Source organism: Mollisia scopiformis (assembly GCF_001500285.1).
Source record: "Mollisia scopiformis unplaced genomic scaffold LY89scaffold_18, whole genome shotgun sequence".
NCBI classification, from domain to species: Eukaryota; Fungi; Ascomycota; class Leotiomycetes; order Helotiales; family Mollisiaceae; genus Mollisia; species Mollisia scopiformis.
In genome coordinates, this window is record NW_017263598.1 from 491,898 (window position 1) to 512,072 (window position 20,175).

The following is a 20,175-nucleotide window of genomic DNA, read 5'->3' on the forward strand; positions in this document are numbered from 1 at the left end:
GACAATGATCGATCCCACCCCACCAACCCTCCGCGAAAGACCTCGGATTCGATCCTGACGAACGAATACAACCTCCTCGAATATTACAATCAGTAAATTTACGATTCTTCAAGATTTTTACATCGATGCCTCAAGCAACAGTCTCCATTGAGGCAGGTTTCGGCCTACACCAATATCCCAGAATAGATCCCACGATGGGCCTTCCGGAAACAAGCACCAATGTCGCGAAGCTTGTTTCTGAGGAGGCTTCTGCCTTAGGTGGTCTGCCAATACGAGAGGAGGATTACATTATGCATAGGCGGTGGCGGATTACACGTTGCTGTCAATACTCTCGTGGCAAGATGCACTTCGCTGTGTCAGCACTTTCCACCAATCAACAGATTGAACATGGTCACCTCAGTGCGTACGGACTATACGGCCGCACGAGCGATATGACGAATCAATTTCAAACTGGTCCCGAAGACCAGTCTTGACGGCAAGTAGCGCAGGAAACGGCCGCATAAACGATGCTACCCATAAAATGTCAATTAGTTCCCAGGACCGACCCCGAACGAACAGTGAAGCTTGTGCCTCAGTACTGATTGCATGCACGGCTAGGTACTTGGTCGAAGTTATGCACAAATACACCTGCTACTGAGAAGCTGATTCATCTATCCTATAGCTGCTACAGCCAAAATACGAAAGTTTGTTTGGAGGTGAGGAAGCAGTGGGGCACGTATAAAAGTTTTCTATGTGGCCTGATCTTCATGGTCCCTCGAGGCGAAACCTCCGATCTTTATGAAAGAGAGCTCATTCACGCGATGCTAAAGCATATTGTTTGCAGAGGCTGACAGATAGCTTCGTCGTGAAGGGGTGAAGCTATTCGAAAGAATTGACGAGATAATTCTTAAGAGAGTTGTCATCTGAGTGGATACCGCTTTCTCAAGCTATCGGAAACTGCTATCTTCATATGCACTTTTCCTTTCTCGGCCAAATCACCTTCGGTGGGGCTAGTAATCCTGGAATACTCGACGGACCAATCTAGTTTCTGTAAGCCCTGTTGAGTCAGCTCATTTTTCATGACAAACGTCCCGTCCCGTGTTATCGAAAAGTCAAGATGACAACCGAGACAGCATAAGACAAGACTCAGAATCGACTAAGGCAGATTGGACACATGGTGTTCGGGGCTGGTCTACAAACTTTCTTAGTGGAGAATAGCTCCCTTCCTTCGTCCTAGCTCCATGCTCCCTCCACCCCTGCTTCAATGTGGCTCTCTGCTCCCTACCAATCTCCATGGACTAACAGATTTCCGTTCGTGGGTCTTGGTACCCGTGAGTGGCAACCCATGTTAACAATACTATAGAGCAGTAATCAAGAATTCAACAACGAGATTGCAGACTCTTGGAAGCGAGGCCTGCTTCCTTCCAAGAATACACCATGTTCTTGTAAAACATCTTTCACTGACAGAGATGTAATCAAAAAGAATATTATTCAATTGAGGTCCTTCCTTCGTCATCAGCCTCTTGATGGTAGTAAAGACTGATGAGGGCTCGCGATGACTTCTCAGCAGCACCGGCAAACTTCTTCCCAATCAACAACGCCCTATTATCCTTTGCTAGCGCACAACCACAAGGAGATTCAGTACAGTACAACTCCGGATGCGACCATTCTGGGCCAATTCCCCTTTCAGGTGAGCTTGGCTCCGAACCTGTTTAGAACCAATTTACGAATCTACCAGTAGCTGACAGATTAGGGACTCGATCTACCATTAGACTATGAACCTTATCCAGAAACCGGACGAGGCGATTTCGGAGAGGTCTCCCATCATCCTGTCCACCGATTACAGCAACACAGTCAACCAACAGATCCTGGAATTATCTATGGCGCCACAACATTCACGAGTCCACAGCTCCAGAACGGCAAAGGGCAAGCGAAGCCGACAACTGCAATTCCTGGTCCGAAAGACGAATCACATGAGAAGAAAGTTGTCTGTCTCTTGATTCTTAGTCATGCTTCGCAGCTGATACATCCCAGCACCGACGTATGCAAAACCGCCTCTCGCAACGGGCATACCGATCACGAAAAGACAAACTGATTGAGACTCTTCAACTAAAAATCGATGCCCAGATCGGGTCCCGCAAACGGATGGCGGAAGCATGCAACAAGAAAATCGACAGTTGTATCGACGTTCTCCATACTCAGGTCAACGAGCTGAAGGCGCTGCAAACCGTGCTGATGGGAACTATGCCAGTACCTGAAGACGGTGGATCGCGAGATGATGTCGATGATGTGATGAACATGGAAAGAGAAAGCTCTATGGATACAAACGAGGGACTGGAACTGGGGTTGGAGTTTGATGCTAGTGCATGGGGATACCAGTTTTGACTTGGTCGCTCGATCGGCCAAGGGCTGTGAGACTCTATGTTCTTGTGATACTTGCTATGTATACAACTTTTGGAGTGGCTCTTATACCAGTGCTTGACTTTCATTCTGCACTTTGTCTCCAAAGCTTTTCCACCGCGTCTGTTTTCGCATCACAGACGCTTGATTAAAGGGTTTCAGCAGCGCTTGCTACAACATCCAACATCGAGATCTCATCCTTCCATATACCCCAAGAAACATTTCAATAATACTGAGAGTGCACGGGGTATACCCCTGCCTCGCTCAATTCCTATGAGGAAAACTACTCAATGGTTTGTCATGAGCTGACCAACAATGGAGATAGGATAAATTACTCAGGGCTTGTTATAGTTATAATGACAGACAACGTACCTGCCGAGGGAATGATATTTGATCACGGGAATGCATTGGACGTTGCTGGGTGGGGACCTTTCGAGAACAGGGAGAGGACTCTTTGGTTCGGTCTCGTTGAGCTTGTGCTTCTCATTGGTACTTGTTTTGCTTCTCTCATCCATACTCTCTCGTTCATCAGGCTCTGGACTGAGTTCGATCCTCCCTTTAGTTCAAGCTTTGTTAATGTTTTCTCTTCAATTAGACAAGGGTTCAATCAACTAACATGCGGCACGAAATTACTCCACGGAAGAGTCCAATAACACCCTTCGGGCAAATCTCTCAAACTCATCACCGCAAGCCCAATAATCACAACTCTCGCCGCAAGATACGTTACAAACGGCACCCAGAACAAAAACACCCCTTTCGGAAAAAGCAACTTATACCCCTCGATATAATTATAATCCGCCTTCATCTGCCTCCTCTTCCTATTCCCGACCGCTTCTGCAACAGCGTGGATGAAGAGACTGCTCTCGGCTGTCGCGCAAGCGATTCTCCACAGCATTTGTTCAATGCGGGAAGGGAATTTGAAATACCATTCGCTAAAAGAGATAGTGGAGAACGCGATGACGTTGAGACCGAGGTAGGCGCGTTGGTAGAGATTGTAGAGGCAGGGATTCATATCATTTGGGAGTCTTTGTATAGGCCCCTTGAAAGGGCCGTAAGAACGACAGGTGTAGGACCAGAGACTCATTATATGAGTTTCGGGCTCGATGAAATCTAGCGGAGTTAAGCGCCATCAGTCTGAGGCCGAGATGCCGGCGCATTTTAGGACTAGGCCGATAGGGATCGACATCGGTATCACGGTGGGTGTTTGTACGGAGAGCGGTTTGTAGAGCCAGAGAAAGTATGTGGTGACAGTGCATATGATTATCGAGCAGGTTTGGAGTTCGAGAGGGGAGACGGGAAGTCTCTGTATAAGCCGTGCTACACATTGCGTTATGAACCAGAAGGTTTGAAGACAAGCTATTGTTTTGGTGAACTTGTCTCCTTTTGACTTGTCAAGGATCTCCTTCTCGGTTATTGAGGGAAGCTCAATGTAAGCGTTCTCTACTAGGTAGTGAACCTGCTTCGCGGATACGGGGAAGGGATCGCTATCTCGAGGTTGCAAGACGAAACCACCGGAATCGGCGTAGAAGCCGTGAACTATAGTCCAGGAGTTTGAATTTGGGAAGAGGCGTTTCATGTCCTGGACGGAACGTTCGGCAGAGGCCCATTGGCCTCCTGCGGAGAGGAGCAGGACCTCGGGAACGAGTGCGCCCATGACGAGCCAGCGGAGGCGGCGAAGGGATTGCGTGAAGAAGCGTTCGTGGGGGCCTGGAACGTCTTTCGTAACATCAGTATGTGTTTTGTTGGAAGATTGGAGGCAACAGAGCAAGAGCCTAGCCGGCTCATGGAGTCTCCTTTAAAAGAGGCAGATTCCAACATACTGAGATGCAGTTGTACCCATAGGCAGATAAATAGTGTGCTGGCACAGGTCCAGAGTATATCGAGGGTTCCACGGTTATTGGGCTGGGTTACCCATCCTTTCGAGAGAGTGGTAGCGTTGTGGGGTGTGTAGGGAATGCCGCCATTGCCGTGGTCGATTGTGATGGGAATAGGCGAGGGAGCCATTGTGAGGTTGGCTGATGGTTTTTGGAAGAGGTATGGAGAGGAAGTGAAGCCATGGTGAGTCTATGGACCATATATTGAAGAATGAACGGGAGTTCAAAGTCTCTTTCTGGGGTGGGGGCAAGCAAGCAGCAACAAAGTGCCAAGTTGTAGGTAATCTTGCTGTGCCTCTCTTGTGAACAGTGACCTTGTGTACAGAATACCATTAACAACGACTTGGTGTGTCTGTCTAACATGTTTTCGCAGGGCGAAACTGGTCATAGAAATGGGTGGTAGATGCCAAGCTGTATCTCTAATTGCATGCCTTGCATGCACCAGGATAAATGTAAACTGGGGATCTGGAAACGCTGTGTACCTCTCGGCGGATTTATCTGTATTCGCATCTTGGTTCCTTGAGTACTATCCCGCTCAAACCGGCCACTGAGGACCTTGGTACGATAAAATACTGGTGTTCCAGAGGTCCAGATGGAAAAGATGGATTGGTACCGACTAAGGGGCTGTTAGGTATACTTATTCGAATGGGGAAGGTGACCGGGAGCAGCCGTCCCCACCGTCTCATTTGACGTTTGACAAAAGGACTTGGAGATGCAGCTATCCGTCATCGATGTGGTTGAAAATAGCCACTCAGCCACTTTTCAGTACACGAAGACAAACCTGCGTAACGCAGCTCGTATTCTGACACGAAACGGGCACAGAGCTGAAAAGAACATTTGCTGACAGAAATAAAGAAGGTGCACTCGAATACATCGTGCAAGAAATCAAAATGTTTTCCCGACCCCATTGCTTCACAAACCTTCACCAAAACAGATCGTAGTCTGAACTAGCCAGCTTGGCTTTCGTATGTATTAACTGCACTAATTCTCACCAATATCTCTATGATGTATGCACTGTCCATATGGTTGTCCAAATCGTGCAGTGGGGTGTGATGCTGACAGGTAGCCAGAATGCTCCATCGGGTTCGTACATGGTTTTGATGCGGCTCCAAGTCTTTCAGATTGGCCTCTTATTCAGGCTAAGTTATCGGCCGTGTCGCCCGATCTAGATCAGTTGGCTTGTTTGTACCACATTGTCCCATCAGAGGTTGTGATGTTGGTGGAATAATTTACCAACGTGGGACTGCTCGCTTGCATATATTGAGGCGCAGCATGGCGATATCTTGTTGAAGTAGCTTTGTGCCTCTCGAGGTTGGTTATAGGATGCTTGAGGATTCCACGTGCATTCAATTGGTTTTCGGTGTAAAGGTGAATGTTCAGCGAAAGTTGTTGAAGGTATTCCTAATTGAAAGTGGTGAGCAAGCAAGTGTGGGGTTGATAGAAGGTTTTGTTTGTCTTCGTCTCGAAACGGAAGGAGCTCGCTTGAGCAGATCACACTTCTTCTTCAACATCAAGTCACCCACTCTCCTTCAACACACACCCTCACTTCAATTGAAGAAAAAGTTCCCAGAGGAGATCATCACTGGATCAAGCTCAAGATGTCCACCATAGCCATCATGATCTCGATCCTCTCTCAATGGAAGATCGTCTTGCTTCCCAGCACAGTTCTATACCTCTACCTGGTCCACCACCTCCGCTTCCGCCGCTCTTCCTCCCTCCCTCATAAGTACCCCTACCCGGATCGTACATCATACAACAAGATGACCTTTCGCCACGCCTGGGAAATCCACAATTCACTCATCGAGTACGAATTCCCCACCACCTTTTCAGCAGCTACCATGTTCGCCCTCTTCAAAGCATATGGCATACCCACGATTTCCTCCATTCTCCGCGCCACTGGCCAATTCTCCTCCAAAGATACCGTTGACAAAAGATACACCGATACGGGATGTCTATTGTTGGAAGCCGTGCTGAACCCTCCAGCGAGTGAGAGGGCTTTAGAGGCGATTGCGAGGATCAATTATTTGCATAGTCCGCATATGGCATCAGGGAAGATCTCGAATGATGACTTGCTTTATACTTTGAGTTTGTTTGCTTTGGAGCCTGCGAGATGGGTGAAAAAGTATGAATGGAGGGAGTTGACGAATTTGGAGATGTGTGCTGTTGGTACGCTGTGGAAGTTGCTGGGTGAGGCTCTTGGGATCAAGTATGATGTTCTGGGAGATGGAGCAGAGCTGAATGATGGGTTAATGTGGTTGGAGGCTTTGGACGACTGGAGTAGCGAGTATCAGGAAAGATACATGGTTCCGGCAGAATCAAACAAGCAGGTCGCTGATGCAACTTTGTATCATATCACGTGGAAGTTGTCCAAGAAGATGAAGTCGGTGGGAAATAGAGTCGTCGCGGCTTTGTTGGAGGATAAATTGAGGGAAGCTATGATGTAGGTCGTCTCCTGCGAGGGAATAGTGCAGATATCTGACCTGAGAACAGGATCCCAAAACCACCACAGTCTTACTACACTTTGATCAATCGCTTCATCTCCGCCCGCAAATTCATCCTCCTCCACCTCTCTCTTCCCAGAATGAGACCTAAGAAACGTCTCCCAATCGCCTCTTCATCCGGTCGTATCCACTCCCGAAAATACAACATCCAGCCTTGGTACGTGAAACCCACCTTCTCGAACCGGTACGGATTGAAGGCCTGGAGGACTTGGTGGAAAGGAGGTGTGTTACCCGGCGATGATGGAGGGAAATATTTTCCTGAAGGATTTAGAGCAAGTGAGCTGGGACCAAACGGATTGAGAGGACGTGGCGAGAAAGAAATGGGTGCTGAGAGGAGTCGGTTGGAGGAATTGTGGAGTAGCGAGAGAGGTGTTTGCCCGTTCCTGGTGCAGGAGTGACTAGGCTTCGAAATCGATGAGGGAAGGTTGAAAGCAGAAGACTCTGTAATGTATACATTGGAGGAATTAGAGAAGTGTCGTTGACAGAAGAACTAGCAACAAGCGAGGCTGCAAAAGTAATACGTAAATCGAAGCCGAAAGCCACCGAAGGTTTCCGGGTCTTAAACTATCACCTTCCATGAGAACTCTATTCACGGATCGGAACAAAACAAATTGTCGGCTCGAGCCATGCCTTACAGTGCTGAGAAAATCTCTTATGGCCACATCTGGAGATCATTCGACCCATATCACGTGATGCTTGGACGACAAAGATTCTACGGCATGCTTTATCGTTGGCCTGCATTCAATGTACCGAGCCCATTGCTTCAGAGGCCCCTTCAGGTAATGAAGTATTAAGTATCAAATATCAGGCGTCTGATCGAGCATAAGATTTGTAGCTCACGTGCTCTTCGCGCTAAGGCAAGTGTTGGCTCCTCCGGTCAGCCAACCACATCACAGCCTCAACACCCACACGTGAAAGCTGCAGCTCCTTTCCCTTCTCGTCCGATAAGATGCATTCTCTGCTCAACATGTCCTCTTCTTTATCGGTATGTCACAGCCTGACGCGTCCTCTTGACTACTCCTCATCGTTCAGTTCTCTTTCCAGCTTCGTTTTTCTTCTTAAAATCTTTCTCGTTGTATCATTCATATTATGTTCGACAGAAGCTCAGCCCTGAGGTTCACAATGCGTCTCCTCGCACCCGTCCTTTTCGGTGCCGCCATGGTTCAAGCAAAGTCTTCAGCACCCAAGAACACCGTCTTATGTGGCCAGTACGATACTCACTGGAGCGCAAATCAATCTTACACGTGTAAGCTACATTCGATGCCAGATTGAGTTCACGACTAACATTTGCAGTCAACACAAACGAATGGGGCGATGATGGTTCTGGCGCTCAATGCATCAGTGTATGTTCTTCCCGTCTTTCAGCAGTCACGAGACGTCAAACTGATCTCTTTCAGGTCAACAATGCTACTACCGATTTCAATGCTACTTGGTCATGGAGCGACAACCCGACTCTGGTTCACTCGTTTCCCAACATCAAGTTGCAGTCTGATTTACTCCCAATCGAGCTATCTAACCTTTCTCATCTGAACATCTCGGCGTCATGGTCAATGAACCCGAGTTCCAGTTCAGTTGAAAATCTGGACACTATCGACGCTGCCGCAAATGTTGTTGTTGATATGTTCTTGGACACTGATCCAACGACGGCAAACAGCACCACTTTGCCAAAGTATGAAGTTATGATATGGATTGCAGCTTACGGTGGAAAGAAGCCAAGTAAGGTTCTCCGCATCAAGTTATTGTAAAGATCTCGGGCTCACTTCATACAGTTGGTTTCAGCTCATCCATCAAAAACCCGCCTACGCATAGTCTCAATGGGACGATATAGTATGTTCAATCTAATTCATACTTGAAGATATACTAATTATGAAATAGTACACTCTACTCTGGTGCTAACAACAATGGCCAATTCGTGTACTCATGGCTGGCACCATCCAATGTGACAACCTTCGACAGAGATATCTCCCCACTGCTACACTATCTCTGGCAGCACAAGCTAATATCGGAGTCCAACTATCTCGGTGTTGTCCAATTCGGGACAGAAACCTTCCACGCAAGCTCGAATGTCACATTCTCTGCCCAGGATTTCAACATCAGTGTCGCTGCCGGACAACCGCTTGTGGACTCGAGAGCTGCTGGAGGGGCACTCCCCAACCTGGTCCTGCTTCTCCTTCCACTCGCATTCTTCTTCACTTTCACATGTTCATGATAGCAATCGGCAGATCAATGTCGTATTTGGACCTGTCAGCTCTGGACAAGGCTGTGGCGGAACCGTTGAGACGCGAATGCACGCAGATAAGGGTACGGCGCAAATAGACGGGTCGATATAGATTTCCTATCTTGTCAATGGAGCATGGTGTTGAGGATTTCGGGCCCCCACGTTATCGGTCTTATCTCCTAGCATCGATCATAATTTAACAGCCCTCGTTCCTACGAGAAATTTCTACCGGGATTGCTAAGCTCACAACTTAGAGCACGCCCAATTTCACCGTTGTTCAGCTGCCGACGCTTGTCATGCCGTGTTATCTCGGAACTGTTCGTCTTCCGTGCGAATCCACGGCATGATAAGCTTCGAAATAAGGTTGGAACTAATGTAATTTATGGGGCGCAACGAAGATCTTGGCTTTCTCAGCCGCAGCTGCATCGACAAATGATTTTGATGCGGGCGGTGGCCGCTCGTAGAAGGTCGACCGGGTTTAGAAACGCAGATCAACATTTAGCTTCGGGCCGAAACCCAATACGGTATTTCCAATTTTCCCATCATAAATGCTCATATGCAGGTACAAAAAATTACCAGCCAGCTTGTTCAGCCGTCTTATCATGCATGGATAATGCATGCATACAACACAGCGAGCCACGTCGTTGGAGCTACACAACCGGCACTGGTTCTGGCATCTATCAAAAATGGACACTGTAACATGCAGAATATTTTCGTGGCCTTCTCCACTTCAACAATAGGTCTCCAAAGGGCAGCCGCTCCACTTAGACACCTGGGGGACTTTTGACTCTTGTCACGACTGGGATTTCGCGCTCAGACGCCGGATTAAGTTCTGATCTCCGGGCGCTATCTTGAACTCTCCAAACTTCGATGAGCTTGGTTTGATCGTGATTAGTGACGGGACGGCAATGTTTTTGATACCTTCCCCTGCATCATTGTACCTGCGCATTGGAAAAAGCTTGTCATTCCTTCACTTCCACGCTTTACGCTTCGCACTTTGTACTATATCCCGCTTCCCAGATTGGAGATTGGTGAAGGCCTTCGACGTCAAGAGTCCTACGGTCCGCGATTGGGATCGGCATTTGGCAGACAAGGTGCGCTGAGGTCCCCGGCGGCACGTGCATTCATTTCCTGGTGCAAATCTTGGACCCTTTCCAGGCCACGTCGCCTGCATCCGATGATTGCAAGCATGTTCTTTGGTGGCTACTAGGAAGGCCGCAAAAGTGGACTGAGCAAGCAGTCCAAGATTGGAAGTCGACTTTCTTGGCTGCATTTATTGAATTTTGTCTATCGTCGAGATCCACTTCAGAGATGGGAAATTCTGGCAGCAGATCTTTTCAGGATACCAGCTGAGGTACAAACATCTTTCTAACACGAAATGATGGAATCTCTAGCAGCTGCATTATCGGGAAGTCTCTGCAAGCCAAGCGGCTTGTAAGCCTGAGATGATGTTCCCAACGGACTTCCGCGTACCAAGGATGTAGAGTTCAAGGTACCTGGGTTGTGAAGTGTAGATCCACCTACGTCGATATCCACAATGACCACAACGCGGTAGAGTCAACCTTCAACGTGCTGAGGTGTATTCTAAGTCTTCAATCCTTATCCTCGAACTTTTCGCTGCGTTGGTTATCTGGTAATTCAACCTTTATCCCCCTTTCTCGAGGATCAGTCAGTGCAAGTAAACACACTCTTTTGTTGTCAACATGGCTGCACGAAATCAACCCCCTCGACTTCAGTTGTCTCGAAATGCTGCTGGAGATGAGACTCCAAGCTCACCCAGTTCTGAATATGTCAATCCTTTTGCGGACCCTGAGGGTCTTTCTTCTTCTGGAGCCTCATCTATTCGTTCAGGCCAAGTTACAACACCAGCCCAGGTACACTTGCGAGAGCGAGGCGTAGATGACATTGTGAGTATTACTGAAGGAGAAAAGTCTAAGCAATCTTTTCTGACACTCCATAGACTCCCGCTCCAGCTCCTACACAACCACAGGAAGAGTTCAATGAAAAGATCGAGTACACTCAACCTCCACCAGGCTTGCCTACTGGAAAGGACCCAGAAAAACAAGGAAAAACACCTGCGCCGGCGTCAGGGAAAAAGAAGAACTTCTTTGCACGACAATGGGCGGTCTTCCGAGCGACATATGCTCCTGTGGAAGATGCTCCTCTTATTCTCCCATCCGGCACCACAGACAAAGAGAAATACTCGTACCTAAAGACAAATCGACTGCCTCTCTACATCATTGGCGTCTTTTCATTCCTGAGTTTGTCGGCTGGCATGTGGCTTTTCGTTATTACATCCAAGTACTTCTACTGGTTCGGTTTCTTCGTTGGACTTCTCGAGATTTATCTCATCATTTCGTACACCATCACCATTGTCGGCAAAGACTACGATTTCGAAGGCCACAAGAAGATTCTGGCAGATCATCCTATTCTCCCAGAGACTGCGCCTACCGTGGATATCTACTTGCCATGCTGCAAAGAGCCCATGGAAATCTTAGCCAACACCTACAAGTACGTCCAAGCCCTTCAATGGCCAGAAGGCAAATTGAAAGTCTACGTCTTGGATGATGGCGGAATGGACGCTGTCAAGGAACTTGCAACAAGCTTTGGCTTCAATTACATCGTCCGAGATGATAGACCTCGCTTGAAGAAAGCTGGCAATCTTCGCTGGGCCTTCTCTCGCACTCAAGGCGATTTCTTCACTATCTTCGATGCCGATTTCTGTCCTCGTCCCGACTTCCTCCATGAATTGATTCCTCAGCACCTTGCCGATCCAAAGACTGCCATCGTTCAAAGCCCTCAATTCTTCCGAGTTACAGACAACCAGACTTGGGTTGAGCAGGGCGCTGGCGGTATCCAAGAACTCTTCTACCGCGTTGTAGAAGTCAACCGCAACCGATGGGGAGCCTCAATCTGCGTTGGCAGCAACGCCGTCTATCGTCGCGAGGCACTCGTTGAAGTTGGCGGTACTGCCGAGATCGGTTTCTCCGAAGACGTTCACACAGGCTTCTACGCCGTCAACCGCGGATGGAAAGTAAAATACGTCCCTCTCTGTCTCGCTTGCGGCGTCTGCCCCGACACTCCTCACGCCTTCTTCTCGCAACAGATGCGCTGGTGCATGGGTTCCACCACTCTGCTCACCAACCCCGACTTCTGGCGCTCCAAGCTCTCTATCGTGCAAAAACTCTGCTACTGCTCAGGCATGATGTACTACTCCGCCATCTCGCTCACCATCTTCCTCAACCCGCTCCCGGGTATCCTGCTCCTGTGGGTTCGCCCAGAATACTTCAAATACTACAACCTCGCCTTCGCCATCCCGTCTATCTTTTACTCCCTCTTCGCGCTGCGCTTTTGGGCTAAGGCAAAGTACTCCCTCAACGTACAATTCATCATGGTGATCCAATCCTACGCGTATTTCACCGCGATCAAAGACCGGCTGTTCGGACGCGCGCTTGCTTGGGTCCCGTCGGGCGATAATGCCGGGCACAAGAATAATAAGTTTCGCAATATGCGGATTCTGGCTTGGTGCTGGATTATCACGTACCTGGGCGCCCTGGCGGGAGCACTGGTGTATAGGTGTTTGAAGGATGATGATTTTCATATCTACAATGCGGTGCCGTTGATGGTGCTGGATTCGATGAATTTGTTCTTCGCGCATCGGTTTTTGCTTTGTGTCAAGAAGAAGTAGCAGATGAGTTTGGGGAAGGAGAGGTGAGAGCTGGGATCTTTGGGGACTCTCCTTTGTTTTGGATTCTTGTCGTTCGCTCTGCTGGAAATATACATAATGTTGATTTTGGGGTAATTGTTTGGTGGGCAAGGGGAATATAGATATGGAGTGGAGTATAGAAGTCATATAGATGGTGCGAGTAATCAGAGTAATCTTCAACGATCATTTACACAGAGTCTTGGGCTTTCTCTCAACATTGTTCTCATACCATCTCTTCGCTCATGTCTTCTCATCTACAGAAAGTCTGCAAATGCGTGCTATGTACAACTTGTCCATACTCACTTGTGACAAATCTCAAAACTGAATATGGAAGGAGGTCAGTATTCCACAAGCCAAAAATCTAGTTCTCGCCACAATTTCACGAGAAGTCAATCGCGCTTGAGCACCTTCCTCGAGTGTTGAACCCCGGACTTGAGTAAGGTCGGCAGTCGTTTCAAACTATATTATACTTCATCCTAAAACCACATCCAGCAACTCAAGTATGCTTCTTTCCATCAGAGGACATCGTCCGGTTCAAAACCCTTTCCAACGACCTCGCCTCCAAACCTAAGAATGTCACCGCCAGATTGGGGAGGAGGTTGGGTTATCATGTGATTACCTCTTTTCCGTCCAAATCTACCTAGGTACGTAGGTGAACTTCGCCGCAATATTCTTCGGCACGAAGACACGGCATCTTCATCTCGATCTCTCTCTCCACGAAATCTCAGCAATTTTCTACCTCGGAACTCAAAATCAGATCTTCATCCCACGCTCTCAAAGAATCAGTACTGTAGATTAGAGCCCCATCCTCAAACAGACCTCAGCTTCTTTCCTGCAGCCACATACGCAGCCTGGCAACTCCCGCCTCCTTTCCTGCCGCCAAGAGACAATGGAAGTCCCAAACATCTTCCCGAGTGGCTTTTGACCAACAAAAGTCATCCCGTCCGCCACGTGAGCCGCGTGGCACATTATCCTCCCTGCCGTTGAACCTCTGATTCAAAATGTCTTATCTCAAGCGCGAGCATTCGACCACCTCAACGTCCCTATTCGGGCAAGTCCGACGTCTGTGATACTTTCTGCATGTTTCCCACGCCCAGGGTGCGAGAAACATGGGATGGGATTACGCTACCCCAGCAGAGATCTTATCGTTGCTGATCTCCCAAATCGGTGTCCCTGGTCATTTCGTTGTTGGGCTTGGCTGTATTGATTTTCGTGCAGATCGTTGATGGACGCCCCAGCCGCTGTTGGTGCTGGCGCCGGCGTGGAAACTCTAAAAGGGCTGTTATTGTTTCCCGCGGCGCTCGGTCCTTGATCCTAGGGAAGCACCAGAGGCGTTCAGGGGGAAAAGACGCTAAGCTCCCCTATCGGGTCCCCCTTGGCATTTTCTTCGTTTATCTTCTTATTTTTTTTTCTGGTGTATTTTTCATCTAGAGCATGGTTACTTGTAAGGGTAGACTCGGTCCGAACGTGTCAGTCGGGATAGGATCTTCGAACTCTCGAGGATTCACACCGCGGCCATGCTGGCAAGGATGGGATCTGTACAAATTCAATCCCTGGAGTGATTATTCTGACTACTGTTTGCGTGCAGCTCTGATTGTCGATCTGTATCTCTAAGAAAACTGCGTGTCCTAATGTGGCTTTGGCTCCTGCAAGTGGTGATAGCTGAAGCTTGTCCGATCCAACATGTCAAGTTCGGATGATCAAACAATAATCAGCTCTGGACGACAACGGAGTCCGGAATGAGCATGGGTGATTTGGCTTTGGAGATCGCATCATTGTCGTCTCTTTGGAGCGAGGCAGCCTGTGCGTGACGTGCGTCACTGAAACTCTCTCGATTTGGGATCTCTATATCAATAGACTAGTTCGTTTGGCACTCACTCTTTGGAAGAGTTCTCACCATCCTTTTTTCTCTCTTTCTAGAATTGCTCTACCCTCGTCTTCAATAATTTCCTTACGCTTGGACAATCGATATGGCGCCCATGATGGATTCGGCTGCAAGTGATACCTCTGAGGAGAGAAGTCCTATCTCGACGAACCCTTCTACGCCTCCAACTACGAGCTCGGTAGATCTACCGAAGCTTGCTCGTGAGTCAGTCACAGAGATCTTGCCAGTCCCAAAGGCAAAGAATATATGTTGCGTTGGAGCTGGTTATGTTGGTATGTTGCCTCTTATTTGCTTTGGGCTACATTTTACCTTCCAAGACCCTCTACTCTATATGATATTCATTTCCAGAACATCATAGTCTCATTCTTCTGACTGACACTTCTCTCCACAGGTGGCCCAACAGCAGCTGTTATTGCGTTCCACAACCCAAATATTCGAGTCACAGTCGTTGACAAAGATGCTGGACGTATCCGGAGATGGAACTCACAACATCCTCCCATCCACGAGCCCGGTCTCAGCGAGATCGTGCGAGTGGCTCGTGATGGCACCAACGCCACCACCGTCAACGTCGAAGGAGACTTCACAGTTGAGATGCCTGCTCGCAAGCAAAATCTGTTCTTCTCTACAGATGTTGCCAAGTGTGTCTCGGAAGCTGATATCGTCTTCCTGAGCGTCAACACCCCTACCAAGATGACTGGTATCGGTGCTGGTGCAGCTACAAATATGGTTGCTCTTGAGGGTGCAACTCGAGATATTGCTATTGCTGCTAAGCCTGGTGCTATCATTGTTGAGAAGAGCACTGTTCCTTGCAGGACTGCTCAGATTGTCCGCGATACTGTACGTACTAACTCTATTTCCCATTTCAAGTCATGCACTGACAATTTCACAGCTCGAAGTCCACAGACCAGGTGTCCCATTCGAGATCCTTTCAAATCCCGAATTCTTAGCTGAAGGCACTGCCATCAAGGATCTGCTCAACCCAGATCGTATCCTGATCGGCAGCTCTCGCACCAAAGCTGGTCTCGCCGCCGCAGCAACTCTCGAGGAAGTATACTCCGCGTGGGTCGACCGCTCCAGAATCGTAATCGTCAACCTCTGGTCATCCGAGCTCTCCAAACTCGTCGCCAACGCCATGCTCGCGCAACGCATCAGCAGCATCAACACCGTCAGCGCCATCTGTGAGAAGACCGGCGCCGACGTCGACGAGATTGCGAAAGCCATTGGCCGGGACGCTCGTCTTGGGTCAAAATTCCTCAAAGCCGGTCTCGGGTTCGGCGGCTCTTGCTTTAAGAAAGATATCCTGTCTCTCGTCTACCTTGCCCAGACTCTCAATCTCGAGGAAGTGGCCGATTACTGGATGCAGGTGATCACTATCAATGAATTCCAGCGCAACAGATTCGTCAAGCGTGTTGTCTCCAATCTGCATGGAACACTTATTGGACGCAAGATTAGTATTCTGGGGTATGCGTTTAAGAAGGATACTAGTGATACCAGAGAGAGTCCTGCTGTTGAAGTGGTGAAGTCTTTACTTGCTGATAATCCGGCTGAGATTGCTATCTTTGATCCTAGATGTAATCCTGAAGATGTGAAGGATGAGATCAAGAGACTCTTCGCTACCACTGGATTGAAGCTCTTGAAGCCTGATGGGCCGATCGAAGGTACGTCCTCCCCCTTTCCATATCACAAGTTCTGTATTAACACGAGAGTAGTATATAAGGACTCTTACGAAGCCTGCCACGACGCAAGCGCAGTCCTCATCTTAACGGAATGGGATCAATTCCGCTACCCACCCCTCAAAGAAAAAGAATCCGCCTTCCACAAAGAGGAGTCTATCGCAGCAGCAGCAGTCACGAAACCAACACTAGGCCGCACCCCCTCCGAACTCGACATCCTGAACATGATGACCACATCCCGACACACCAAACCGTCCTCTCCCTCGCCGACCCCCAACGCAACCGAGCTCGCACCACCGCTGTCTACGGATCCGCTGAATCGCTATCTGCCGGAACCGGAGTGTCCAGCGGGATGCAGGGATTGCGAGAGGGGACAGGTCGAGGAGGTGATTGCGAATGAGAATATCGAGTGGGAGAGGATTAGCTATGGGATGCGGAAGCCGAAGTGGGTTTTTGATGGGAGGGGGCTGGTGGATGTTGTGGGGATGGAGAAGTTGGGATTTAGGGTTGAGGGGATTGGGAAGGCGGCTGGTGGGAGTAGGAGTCGGTTGCATGGTGAGTGTTTTTCTATCATTGTTCGTGCAGAGTCGTTGCTAACTTGATGAATAGGGTTTGATGCTGATAGGTAATTGACGAGTGTTGGTCATCGAGAGACAGTAATGGGTTGATAGATTGGGTTGTCGTTGTGGAGTCTTGGTGGTCCTATATTAGATTGGTTGCCATGTTTCTTTCCTTTGTCGGACTTTATTTCTTCTCGGCTGTGCTTGGCCTTAAGTCTAATGATAGTCATCATCAAACTTTAACATGGGGATAACTCAAATAACTATTCTTCCTTGCTCCCTTGGTCATGTTATTAATCAATGCCGACGCTTCGCACTCGGGGTTAGGAGATTTATTCCTGACATTTTCTTTGCGGCCGCAATTGCTGGATTAGGTAATTCTGAGGTTCCAAATAGCTTCAGCCACTCGTAGGCAAGGTCCTTATGTAATTGTGCCACAATGCAGAGTGCTTACTCATACCGAGGGTTCGCCGAGCGGCCGCTGGGACCACGCCTTGTTCTTTTACCTCAATTCAGGTACTGGAAAGGTAGATTTTTTTGCATTCCAAATAACGGGAGAGGGGACAAGCGGTCAGTGTTGTCGTCGGTCGTGGTAGTTGAGTGAACACCGAGCCGTGGTGGTGGGGCAAGTGCCATTTTGTACGATGATAGAGATGCAGGTACAACAACGACGACATCGTGCTTGAATCAGCGATGGAGCGAGATTGTATAAAGATGTCTTGTTTGGACCTTGGATGAGTATCATCATCAGCTCATCTCCAAAGGCATCCAGCAAAGCAATACAGTACCGAAATGTTCCCATCTCTCTCAACCGTCTCCGCTATCCAAGCTCTCTTCATTGTCAGTTCACTGGCAAGACCATGGGCTGAACCAGCAAACAGCCCCTTCAAAAGCACTACGGGATTCTCGAATCCAACATTCTCGACCTCTGCTGGAGGATTCGCAGATTGTATTTCCGGCCACATCAACCTACCCATAACCTCTCCATCCACGAAACTCCTCATCACAGAACCCAAAGACCAATACTCGCTCACAGCCACCTTCTTCGACTTCCTAAAAGCCAACTCCTCGCTAGCAACAACCATCAATGGAGGCCCCTCCACCGTTTCCGGAAACTTCAACATTGCCGCCAAACTCTGCTACCCGAAGAATTGGTCTTGCGAAAGCGGTAACGCAACGGTCCAGTTCCTTACTCATGGTATCGGGTTCAACCAATCGTATTGGGACTTCGCCGAGGGCTACAGCTTCATCGACGTCGCCGCCAAAGCCGGCTACCCAACCTTCTCCTTCGATCGCCTTGGAGTAGGAGCTTCAGATCACCCCGACCCAATCCAGGTAGTCCAAGCCCGCATCCAAGTCCAAATCATCCACTCCCTCGTCTCGCTCCTCCGAGCCAGTAAGCTCGCCAACCAAGCCTTCAAGAACGTCATCGGGGTAGGCCACTCATTCGGCTCCATTCAGTCCGTTGGCCTCCTGTCCATCTACCCCAAGGATTTCGATGCCGTGGTGTTAACTGGTTTCTCAACCAGTTCATTAGCCATCCCGTTGACGTTTGCGGATTTCAATTCTGCAATTGCGAATCAGAACCAGCCGGCACGGTTCGCGGGGTTGCCGAACGGGTATCTCGTCGTTGATAATGCCATCGGTGATCAAACCGCCTTCTACGCTTACCCGAACTTCGACCCTGCTCGTACGTCCCCTCCTTTCCTCCTCTTCCCCTTTCTCTTCCTCTCTCTGACAAATAAAACAGTCTTCCTCAACGCCGACACGCACAAACAAACCTTCACCCTCGGCGAATTCTTCACCCTGACCTCGATCATCGCCCCCTCGCCCAACTTCACCGGCCCCGTCGACGCCGTGATCGGCGAGTTCGACTTCATCTTCGCGCAGGGCAACGCGAGTTATCCCACGGATCAGGCGGCGCTGGTGCAGCCGGCGCTGTTTCCGGGCGCGAGGAGGGAGGGGTCCAGGAGTTTGATTGTCGGGGGCGCGGGGCATGCGATTAATTTGCATTTTGAGGCGCAGGAGATGTTTGGGCATGTTCAGGGGTTTGTGGGGGGGAATGGGTTTTAAAGGGTGTTGGATTTGAATGTAGATAGATAGTTAGCGTCGAGTTCGAAGGTAGATGGGTAGAGTCGAGATGGATGGATGTATGAGTAATGTATTTTGTTTCTTTAGAAGGGGTTAATTAATTTTAGTATACTTTGTACAGAGTAGAGTGCTGCATATAGAGTCTGTGTTCCATGGCCAGCAATAGCGAGTTCTCTTCGACTACTCCATTTCATATTCTCTTCTATGCTCTCGTGCCGCAAAGCTTGCCAGGATCGCATAATGTGTACTCCAAAATTCTTTACTTGAGGAGGCTCCTTGGTCCAACTTACATGTATCTGTAGAGCACAGTCTGCGAGGGGGTACATCGTAAGGGATCCTAGGTATCTGTGTGACTTTCACTCAAATATGCTATACAGCACAAAGCAGTTTTCTTGTGACAATCTTCTTCAGAGAATTTGAATCCGAGATCGACGTCTGAGCGTGCTTTTTAATCAGCTGGAAAAGAGAAATTCATGGGCGAGTAGAAGCCGCGGACCTCGGTGGCGTCCTTCGTATATCTTCGTATCCATTGTTACCACCAGCGAGGAACAGACACCGTTGACGATTGCTAGACTACTCATTCTAAGTTCTGCATCATAGGTAGAAAGAGAAAGTCCGCTCATCGAAAACCTCGAAACGTCTTCTAACCATGCACAGCCCTCGCCCAGAAAAAAGCGAGCCATGTTATTCCAAGTTTATTCTAGTACCATCTTTCGAGGACATATCGTCACTCCACCGAAGATACATGCAGCTGCACTTACATCTCATCAAGGTTGAAGGAGGGACTTTTTTGATTATCTGCTTGCCATTGTTGTATGATTGCACATGAAGATGGCATGCAACTCACCAAAACCTAACTATACAGACGAGACATTAGCCTTGTAATCGGAGAAGATGAAATAGAGAGGATAAGAAAGGCAATATTGACAATGCACGTGCTGTTAGGGGTAAAGGAAGCTAGGCGTCAATCTTCAGTTCAGGAGGCAACCCGTTTCGTAAGTTCATGAGCGATGTCTATAATTTTCTCTACGAGAAGTAGGTCTGAAAAGGATGCTGCGAAATTGGTTTAGTCTTGTCTTGCGAGCAATTAGAGTGCGAAGTTATTTAAAGTCTTGAGAGGGAAGGGGTGGGTTTGACGAAGAGTGGGTAGAATTTCTTCTTTTTCAGGGCATTCGTCAACGGCTAGCATCGATGACGATATACCGTAGACAAAACTCACGCTAATCATCAGCTTCCGAAACATGTCGTCGTCAGTGAGAGTTTCGATATCGAACGAGTCCCTTTTGTC

The 20,175-nt window shown here is 48.7% G+C and overlaps 10 protein-coding genes across 10 annotated transcripts; 7 read left to right on the plus strand and 3 right to left on the minus strand.

Annotated features, from left to right (window-relative positions):
- Nucleotides 1-125: 125 nt before the first annotated feature.
- Nucleotides 126-473, plus strand: LY89DRAFT_736826 (uncharacterized protein; the record flags this gene model as incomplete). Its single annotated transcript, XM_018220174.1, has 1 exon — nucleotides 126-473. One exon carries the CDS (start codon nucleotides 126-128, stop codon nucleotides 471-473), a length of 348 nt encoding a protein of 115 aa, XP_018068184.1.
- Nucleotides 474-1,534: 1,061 nt separating this feature from the next.
- LY89DRAFT_736827 (uncharacterized protein) lies at nucleotides 1,535-2,364 on the plus strand (the record flags this gene model as incomplete). Its single annotated transcript, XM_018220175.1, has 3 exons — nucleotides 1,535-1,669; nucleotides 1,733-1,966; nucleotides 2,014-2,364. The coding sequence occupies 3 exons, from the start codon at nucleotides 1,535-1,537 to the stop codon at nucleotides 2,362-2,364; spliced, it is 720 nt and encodes a 239-aa protein (XP_018068185.1).
- Nucleotides 2,365-2,484: 120 nt separating this feature from the next.
- On the minus strand, nucleotides 2,485-3,083 carry LY89DRAFT_687184 (uncharacterized protein). Its single transcript, XM_018215446.1, has 3 exons — nucleotides 2,996-3,083; nucleotides 2,752-2,935; nucleotides 2,485-2,662 (listed from the first exon to the last, which is right to left on the minus strand). Exons 2-3 carry the CDS (start codon nucleotides 2,892-2,894, stop codon nucleotides 2,644-2,646), a joined length of 162 nt encoding a protein of 53 aa, XP_018068186.1. The 5' UTR covers nucleotides 2,895-2,935; nucleotides 2,996-3,083; the 3' UTR covers nucleotides 2,485-2,643.
- Nucleotides 2,987-3,463, minus strand: LY89DRAFT_736828 (uncharacterized protein; the record flags this gene model as incomplete). The annotated part of the gene is made up of 1 exon (XM_018220176.1): nucleotides 2,987-3,463. One exon carries the CDS (start codon nucleotides 3,461-3,463, stop codon nucleotides 2,987-2,989), a length of 477 nt encoding a protein of 158 aa, XP_018068187.1.
- Nucleotides 3,464-3,500: 37 nt separating this feature from the next.
- LY89DRAFT_148187 (uncharacterized protein) lies at nucleotides 3,501-4,565 on the minus strand. Its single transcript, XM_018205374.1, has 2 exons — nucleotides 4,200-4,565; nucleotides 3,501-4,095 (listed from the first exon to the last, which is right to left on the minus strand). The coding sequence occupies exons 1-2, from the start codon at nucleotides 4,381-4,383 to the stop codon at nucleotides 3,509-3,511; spliced, it is 771 nt and encodes a 256-aa protein (XP_018068188.1). The 5' UTR covers nucleotides 4,384-4,565; the 3' UTR covers nucleotides 3,501-3,508.
- A 1,304-nt stretch (nucleotides 4,566-5,869) lies between these two features.
- Nucleotides 5,870-7,152, plus strand: LY89DRAFT_590394 (uncharacterized protein; the record flags this gene model as incomplete). Its single annotated transcript, XM_018209591.1, has 2 exons — nucleotides 5,870-6,693; nucleotides 6,744-7,152. 2 exons carry the CDS (start codon nucleotides 5,870-5,872, stop codon nucleotides 7,150-7,152), a joined length of 1,233 nt encoding a protein of 410 aa, XP_018068189.1.
- Nucleotides 7,153-7,876: 724 nt separating this feature from the next.
- LY89DRAFT_736831 (concanavalin A-like lectin/glucanase) lies at nucleotides 7,877-8,963 on the plus strand (the record flags this gene model as incomplete). The annotated part of the gene is made up of 5 exons (XM_018220177.1): nucleotides 7,877-8,000; nucleotides 8,048-8,097; nucleotides 8,152-8,470; nucleotides 8,524-8,581; nucleotides 8,630-8,963. The coding sequence occupies 5 exons, from the start codon at nucleotides 7,877-7,879 to the stop codon at nucleotides 8,961-8,963; spliced, it is 885 nt and encodes a 294-aa protein (XP_018068190.1).
- Nucleotides 8,964-10,268: 1,305 nt separating this feature from the next.
- Nucleotides 10,269-12,912, plus strand: LY89DRAFT_784695 (nucleotide-diphospho-sugar transferase). Its single transcript, XM_018222811.1, has 2 exons — nucleotides 10,269-10,879; nucleotides 10,933-12,912. Exons 1-2 carry the CDS (start codon nucleotides 10,676-10,678, stop codon nucleotides 12,658-12,660), a joined length of 1,932 nt encoding a protein of 643 aa, XP_018068191.1. The 5' UTR covers nucleotides 10,269-10,675; the 3' UTR covers nucleotides 12,661-12,912.
- Nucleotides 12,913-14,561: 1,649 nt separating this feature from the next.
- LY89DRAFT_148209 (nucleotide sugar dehydrogenase) lies at nucleotides 14,562-16,939 on the plus strand. Its single transcript, XM_018205375.1, has 4 exons — nucleotides 14,562-14,837; nucleotides 14,941-15,400; nucleotides 15,453-16,221; nucleotides 16,273-16,939. The coding sequence occupies exons 1-4, from the start codon at nucleotides 14,830-14,832 to the stop codon at nucleotides 16,836-16,838; spliced, it is 1,803 nt and encodes a 600-aa protein (XP_018068192.1). The 5' UTR covers nucleotides 14,562-14,829; the 3' UTR covers nucleotides 16,839-16,939.
- Nucleotides 16,940-17,286: 347 nt separating this feature from the next.
- Nucleotides 17,287-19,013, plus strand: LY89DRAFT_687190 (catalytic protein). The gene is made up of 2 exons (XM_018215447.1): nucleotides 17,287-18,486; nucleotides 18,547-19,013. The coding sequence occupies exons 1-2, from the start codon at nucleotides 17,589-17,591 to the stop codon at nucleotides 18,867-18,869; spliced, it is 1,221 nt and encodes a 406-aa protein (XP_018068193.1). The 5' UTR covers nucleotides 17,287-17,588; the 3' UTR covers nucleotides 18,870-19,013.
- Nucleotides 19,014-20,175: the final 1,162 nt, after the last annotated feature.

What these genes read in the sequence shown, in the direction of transcription:
- LY89DRAFT_687184 (XM_018215446.1), bottom strand. Translation starts at nt 2,894, where the DNA reads ATGGATGAGAGAAGCAAAACAAGTACCAATGAGAAGCACAAGCTCAAC.
- LY89DRAFT_148187 (XM_018205374.1), bottom strand. Translation starts at nt 4,383, where the DNA reads ATGGCTCCCTCGCCTATTCCCATCACAATCGACCACGGCAATGGCGGC. An exon ending in ATGGGTACAACTGCATCTCA is followed by an intron (nt 4,096 to 4,199) that starts GTATGTTGGAAT and finishes ATGTTACGAAAG; the next exon opens with ACGTTCCAGGCCCCCACGAA.
- LY89DRAFT_784695 (XM_018222811.1), top strand. Translation starts at nt 10,676, where the DNA reads ATGGCTGCACGAAATCAACCCCCTCGACTTCAGTTGTCTCGAAATGCT. An exon ending in AGCGAGGCGTAGATGACATT is followed by an intron (nt 10,880 to 10,932) that starts GTGAGTATTACT and finishes GACACTCCATAG; the next exon opens with ACTCCCGCTCCAGCTCCTAC.
- LY89DRAFT_148209 (XM_018205375.1), top strand. An exon ending in CTCAGATTGTCCGCGATACT is followed by an intron (nt 15,401 to 15,452) that starts GTACGTACTAAC and finishes ACAATTTCACAG; the next exon opens with CTCGAAGTCCACAGACCAGG. An exon ending in GCCTGATGGGCCGATCGAAG is followed by an intron (nt 16,222 to 16,272) that starts GTACGTCCTCCC and finishes ACACGAGAGTAG; the next exon opens with TATATAAGGACTCTTACGAA.
- LY89DRAFT_687190 (XM_018215447.1), top strand. Translation starts at nt 17,589, where the DNA reads ATGTTCCCATCTCTCTCAACCGTCTCCGCTATCCAAGCTCTCTTCATT. An exon ending in CCCGAACTTCGACCCTGCTC is followed by an intron (nt 18,487 to 18,546) that starts GTACGTCCCCTC and finishes CAAATAAAACAG; the next exon opens with TCTTCCTCAACGCCGACACG.